Raw genomic sequence first — 6,968 nt, 5'->3', positions numbered from 1 at the left:
GTTTGACCAGTCTTGAATTGGTAAGAGGTAGGAATTATGACTCACCGCCTAGCACTAAATGTTCACTGACATCCATCTGTCGGCTTGCTCTTCCGTATGTAGGGGGCGACACAACCCAAAGGAAAGGGAAAGGAAGAAAATTACAGGATATTTGGCGGAGACACGAGTATTCCTTCAAGGAAATGTGGGGCCTGAACCAGTCACAAGGGGGTGGTAGAAGCAAATGTGAAAACAGGACCTGTCTTGGCGCTCCTATCTGGTCTTCAGAAAAGAATGGTTGAATTGCAATCCTTTTTTGCTCTGGGGAAGAAGCTGCAATATCTATGGAGCAGAAATGAGGAGTAGAGAATGAAAGTGGGAATTTGAGGGGACAGAGGGATGTCAAGAGAGTGACCCGGGATCAGGGAAGTGGAAAAGGGGGCATTTGTGGAATTGGGTCCAGATCCAAGTGGCTGGAGGGCAAGGTAGAGGGTGTGTCTGATACCTAAACGGAGGACATTTAAAAGCTAGATTTCTCCGTCTGCGGCAGGCAGTACAACTGCCAATCTTCACCTTTTCTTGTTTGTCTGAAGACATAAATCAAGGCAAGGGAGGAAGGACACTGCTCTCCACAGTGTGATATCCTGGAGATAAGGGTGGGGATAGGGAGGTTGGAGTCAGAATACGAGGTCAGGAAGAGAACTCGGCTTCTCCCTTTCCCAGCCTTTGTTCCTTTTCCTCTTACTTTGCTACTGGAAAAGTCAAACACTATGCCTCTGAGGAATCCCTGGGGATTAGATAAGGGGGGTAAATGCCAGTGGAGAAACAACTGAATGTTAAGATCTTAAATGAAGAAATAGAAACCCTGCTCTTCTGTCTGTTGAGATGTCTGTCAGGAGAGATTCCATTAAAGCTCCATGTATTTTCATTGTTCTTAGGTCCACGACAGATGACAGTTAAGGCAGCGTGTGTGCAGAGAGGAAGATCTAACAATCTCCTCCGCAGAAAATCACAACAAGATGAATGTTTCCGGAGTGAGAAACTTCTGTGAATTGTCATGGATGTCATAGAAGACCCGAAGCATAGGGAACTACAGACAGACATGGAGACAGGTAAAGGCTCTGTCTTTGGTGTAAGAACAAAAAAACAAGAACAAAAAAAGTCTCAGGGTGGGGAGTACATCAATCTTGGGCAGTAAGTGCCCGGGGCAGCCGAAAAAGAACAAGGTCCCAAAAAATAAGAATCACCATAGCCTAAAGAAATCGATGACTTTTCCTGGTGATATTTTACAATGCAAAACTGTCACTCGTATTCTTGGACTATCAAGTGTCCTTCCATTCAGGGTAAAATGCCATTTGCTCAACCCAAGCATGCGGGTTGTTCATTGAGCCGCAGTATCAGTAGTCATTTGGCCAGACTCTCCACTGCTGGAAACACAATCCCCACTCCCGACCCTGCTCTTAAGGAGGAGGCGGTCTGCACCCCGGATAACTGGAACGTGAGAGCTGAAGTTCAGGGCCAGATTAAGATGTCCATCCATGGAGTGTGTCGGCAGACTGTGTCACTCTGCGGCACCTCATTTCTGCAGCAGGCCGGATTAAAGTTGTTAATGGGCATGGCGGTTATTAATGACATGCTTGCCAAGCCCGTTGCAGACTTGAAGTTTCCTCTGATAACACAGGGAAGTGGCTGTGCCGAGGCGCAGGTTTGGAAACCCTTGATGGGTTTGTTTGAAAAGCCGGGCTGGGCAGGGGAGTTGCTGGGTGCCCAGGTGCTGCTCTCATTCATGTCCCTCTTAGTCAGGCCCGGAAACAGAGAGCCGCTCCCAGACACCCTGGTCTCTTAAGAGGCCGCCTCCCCCAGAACGGGACCGACTGCACCCCAGCCCCACTTGGTGAACCCCGCTGGTGTTCTCCTCCAGAGACTCTGCGGTGGGTGTGCCTGAAGATCCGGCTTTAGCCAGTCACCGCACCCTGGGGTGGCAGCTACAGTTGCTGGAGGCAGGACCCCCCCCCCTTCCTGGCCACGGGGTTCCCCCCAGCTCTGAGAGGCTGCTTGGGCGGGGCATGTGCAGGCCAAGGGCTTTGTAAGTCACTGCCCTGCAGCCTTCTCCCTGAGGCTGCGAAGGGAGCCTTTCAGCTGCCAGCCCAGCACAGAGAACTCCCTATCAGGGCGTCACCAGGGAGGCCGGGCACCCGGTGCCCCTGTCGAACCCGGGCCACTTTGTGGAGGCCAGACCCAGGTGGGAGCTTGTGCCCGACCTGCAGTACTTTGTCTCTGCCCAGGCTGAACTCCTCTCACTCACCTTCTCCCGGGCCGGCCCGGCCCACCCCACGGGTGGTGAACCTCTTCATCAAATGAGGCCGCTCCCCTTCTGCCTGTGGTCCCCACTCAGCCTCACCCACCCAAGCCTGCGTCTGTGTGTAGCAACAATAAAGTCGTGTGTTTCGATTGGCATAACCCAGGCGCGCTCCTGTCCTTGAGTTGGCCGTCGCACCTGCACCGAGAGGAGGGGAGATGAACATGAGGAATGCTCAGGACCTGGGCGCCCTGACAAGGCCTGCTGCTCAGCGCTCCCGGGAGGTGGGCCGGGGGTGGGCTGTGGAGTTCAGGATGAGCTGCAAGAAGGCGGTGGAGGCCGGGGCTGCTGCAGGGCAGTGAGGGTGGGTGGGAGTCGGGAGGGTGCAATTCCGCTGCAAGGTTGACAGACTGAGAGTCCACTGCACAGAAATCCCTCGGGGAGCAGGTGTCTCCTTGATGGCCAGCCCAGAGAAGAAGGTCAGCGTCCCTGGGCGTGCCTGCACATCCTTGCTGGCCACCAACACCCACCTGTGCACATGAGCACGTGCACCATGGTGCCATCCCGGTTGCCACTTGCCCAGGGCCAAAGTGCCGACGTGCCCTCTCCTGGGAAGCAGCTACTCCACCTGCCTTCAGCACCGCTTCCTTGGCATCCCAAGCCCAAACTGGGGCAGGGTGAGAAGGATCAGCCCCTGTTTCCTCTGGAGGAACCCCCTTTCTGCGCTCTCCCAGCAGCTTCAGAGACATCCAGGAAAGGGAGCTTGGGATCCTCCATCCACTCCCAGTGGGGTGGGAGGGCAGAGGCTGAGGGCCCTTGGCATGGCCTTGGCCGGTCTGTCCACCCGGACACACCTCCACCCTTCGTCCAAGGCCCTGGCTGCCACCCCTTGGTGCAATGAGAGAGGCCAGCCCATCCCGGGTCCACTGAACCAGCCCTGGATCTGGATCTGGGCAATTTCACCATCCCTCCCCCACAACACAGGCCCCTCCCAGAAGCCTTGGCCCAGCGTCCCCACAGCCAGGCTCCCTGCCTGCTTTCCAGGTGTCCAGCAATGGGCCTCTTCCTTCAAGCCCTGGTCAACACCGCCCACAAGACTGCGTCCCTTGGGCTAACCGCTTTTCCCTGGGGCTGGGGCCGGGGCAGTGGAGGGAGAGGGACACCTTTCCTGCTGGTGCGCGCCTGCCCCATGCTTCAGAAGAGTGACTGGCATGGGCACCTGGCAAGTTCCAGGACCCACTCTGGGGAGTCCTCCTGCCTGGAAGGGGGCCCTGGGGAGGTCGTCAAAGCTCGAGCTTTCACACCACGTGCTGTGAGCAGCTGCCCTGCGTGACTGGGCCACCCTGGCCCCGGGGGTGTCTGGTGCAAATCTGGGGCTGCCACCACACATGCCCTCCAGCTCCAGCCAGGGCCCCGCTTTGGCTTCTCATTTGTCTGGGGCTCGCCTCTGCGTCTGTGCCTGGAGCTACTGGCTTCCACGTGGACTCCCAGGGCCCTCCCTAGCCTGCCACCCCTCGTGGGGATTTTGGACTTTAACTCCTTGCTCCCACATTAGCACAGGCCAGGTTGCAGGCAGCCCGCTCCCGGCTGGTACATCCGATCTCCAACACCCCATCTTCATGGGGACCCTATGTGCCACCCTCCAAGCACTTTCCACCTCAGTCCCTCTGTTGAAGTGCCCCCACAGACAGGCATGGGGGGGTCACCCAGGCCAACTCTAAGCTGCCCCAGCACCACTTGGCTGAGAGCTCCCAGCCAAGCTGCGGGCTGGCTCCTGGCTCCCTTCTAGGGACCACTGATTGACTGGGCTGAGCTGCCCCACAGCCCAGCCAGGTCCTTCAGGGGAGCACACAGCCCCTTGTCTGTTACCCACCCACCCCATCTGTCTCCTGACACTCTCGCTCCCCTCCACACTGGCACTCGGGAGGGCTGATCCCACTTGCCTCCCTTTCCCAAATGGATAGGCAGCCAGCTAACCCCGCACCACTGCCCGCTTGTCCTCAGGCTTCTGCGTGGCACCTTCTGGCACCCTCGGGCCCCCAGCCAAGCAAATATCTCCTCTGGGACTTGCTGGTGTTCAAGTCCCTCCTGAGATGCCCCCCCTTTCTCCCAGGGACCTGTGACTCAGGACCCCCAGCTCACTTCCCCGGCTGGCCTATGGCAAGGGTGCTGAGTGTGTGTGTGTGTGTGTGTGTGTGTGTGTGTGTGTGTGTTGGCAGGCAGGGTTGTGTTGATGGTTGTCAGCTGGGCTCTGGCCTAGGCGCCAGCCCAGGACACCTACTTGCCCCTGGGGAACAGGAGCCCTCCCCTGCCTACTCTAGCACCCAGGTGTTCGGACACTGGTTTCTTTCCTCAACAAAGTTACTGAATCTGTAGCAGTGAAGTGGTGATCCTTTTCCATTCATAAACTTAGGTGGCATCTTATATAGCCGCTAGTCAATCTTGAAAAATGACTCCTTTCACATATTCAGCCCTTACATTGCCATGGTTTTTTCAGCCCTTCCATTAATTTTTTATAATATAGATTGACCAGAAATTTAAGTTCTTTGTTGTCTTTGGTTTTTGTGGTTTTTTTTTATTTTTATTTTTAAAGAAAACTTTTTTAAAGATTTTTTAAATTTATTTTTATACAAGAGCTGGGGTACAGGCCAGAGGCGTAGGAAGGTGAGAGGCCCCACCAGAGACAGAATGGGGAGCAGAACAGGCAGACGAGTGAAATACACTGCTGAGGGGAGCAGCAGGCACGACAGGAGTGGTCTGCGGTGGCATGTGTGAATCTCCTTGCCGGCTGGGAATCAAACCCGCTGCGGACAGCTTCACAGCACTGTGCTCAATCCGCTGTGCCACCGGAGAGGCCCTGGTTTTTTTTTTTTTTGTTTGTTTGTTTTGTTTTTTAAGGTGGATTATTTACCACTTTTTTTAAAGATTTATTTATTCATGCATGTAAGAACCAGGGTTTAGGCCAGATGTGTGCAAGGGTGTGAAGATTCACCAGAGACAGAGTGGGGAACAGAACAGGCAGACTGACTGAAATACACTGCTGAGGGGAACAATGTGGGTGAGACAGGAGAGGTCTGCTGTGCCGTGTGGGATTCTTGCAGGGTGGGCCAGGAATCGAACCCACGCCGCAGAGGGTGTGGACAGCTTCACAGTGCTGCACTCAACTGCCTGCACCACCAGGGGAGGCCCTTTCGTTGTTTTTTTTTGTTTGTTTTTTGTTTTTTGTTTTTGTGGAACTTTTAGATATTTATTTTACTTAGCAAAGTCTTTAACAACCCAAAGTTATTTTTAAAACTTTCCTTATATTTCCTTCTATACAGTTTCCTCTTTAGAATTAGCTCCTTTGTTATCCTACTTGTTTATGTGTATGTTTATGTGTCTATACATTGGACTTGATGTAGACATTGTACCTTACATAGATTGCTCTAAATGTATAATTACACAGTATCATTTAATGTAGAATATTTTAGTTGAGTATAGTATTGTTTATAATTAATTGGCAAAGGTTGACATCTTTACAATTTTCCCAATTTGACACATTTATTGATTTAGATTCTTTTAGTCACTTCCTGATGTCTTCTTGGTAATGATCTTTCACATTTCTTTTAGGATTATTCCTCCGGGTTTGTTAGTGTTTGTTACTTTTGTGAATGGCATGTTCTCCACTGTCTCCTAGAATGCTATGCTAATTTATATCCACTGCCCTTACCCCCAGTGCAAACACACTGGACATGTGTGTGATTTCTGCTGCTTCTAAAACAGCAGTGAAATGGGGAAGGGGGGAAGGTTCAAGTGTCTCTCTCTATTACTCTTTTTTTTTTTTTTTTTTTTTGGTGGGACCCTCGCTGGCGGCCAGGGAATGAACTGGCCCTGCAGACGCTGCGGGCAGCCTTGCAGCCCAGCGCTCAACCGCTGAGCCACCAGAGGAGGCCCTCTCTCTATTACTCTTAAAGAGGATGGAAGGGGGTAAAGGACAAGGTATTAAGCTCCATCATTGCACATGTCCTCTTTTCCTAGAACTTTCCCCAGAGACCCTTTCATTTCTTTCATTTTACTTTTATATTTTCTTCTTCCCTCTCTCCTCTGGCAGTGGGTGGTTCAAATTGGTTCTTCTGGTTTATTCAGTCTTATTTCTTTAAGCCCTGGCAACATCTCCATTAAATCTAGCCTCGCCATCAGCATTCTTTTGTTCTTTGCCCTTGGATATCTCTGGATATGGGATGATTTTGTAGGAAGGAAAGGTAGTTTGAAGGTTCCAGTTTACACCACAAATAAGCACTTCCAATAACCGTCACACAGCCCCCCTCTGGATAAATGTTTGCATCTCACAAGGACCAGTTGTGGATTTGTAAATAGATATCTAGGCCTTTAAATTGGGTAGTATGATGGATTTTGCGCCTGTCTCACCTGTCTCAACTAGGGGAGAGCGTGTTCAGGTAAAGAAAGTGATAGGGTGTTGCTCACACCAGTCTTCTCTCTGCCTATTCTGCCTTGCCACTTGGCTCCTATGTGTTTTTCTCAGTCCTCTGGGGATTAGAACAAAGAGAAATGTATGTGGAGTTAAGAAGCTCCATGAAGCATCTTATTTAACATGATATCCACAAGGTTGAGCAAAGACAGTCAAGAAATCCTTTACATTTCATTGTGAATTTAAATTTAACATATAAAAAAAAACAAGCAACATCCTATT

At 51.7% G+C, this 6,968-nt stretch overlaps 1 protein-coding gene across 1 annotated transcript; it reads left to right on the top strand.

Moving 5' to 3' along the window:
- The first annotated feature begins 1,270 nt into the window (after positions 1-1,270).
- On the top strand, positions 1,271-2,560 carry LOC119245570 (protein ARMCX6-like). Its single transcript, XM_037511614.2, has one exon. It carries the CDS (start codon positions 1,271-1,273, stop codon positions 1,823-1,825), a length of 555 nt encoding a protein of 184 aa, XP_037367511.1. The 3' UTR covers positions 1,826-2,560.
- The last annotated feature ends 4,408 nt before the right edge of the window (positions 2,561-6,968 follow it).

Source organism: Talpa occidentalis, unplaced genomic scaffold (assembly GCF_014898055.3).
Source record: "Talpa occidentalis isolate TD23 unplaced genomic scaffold, MPIMG_talOcc4v2.1 talOcc4.15, whole genome shotgun sequence".
Lineage (NCBI taxonomy): Eukaryota > Metazoa > Chordata > Mammalia > Eulipotyphla > Talpidae > Talpa > Talpa occidentalis.
The sequence above is the reverse complement of the archived record's forward strand: the minus strand, read 5'-3'. Positions and strand labels throughout refer to the sequence as shown.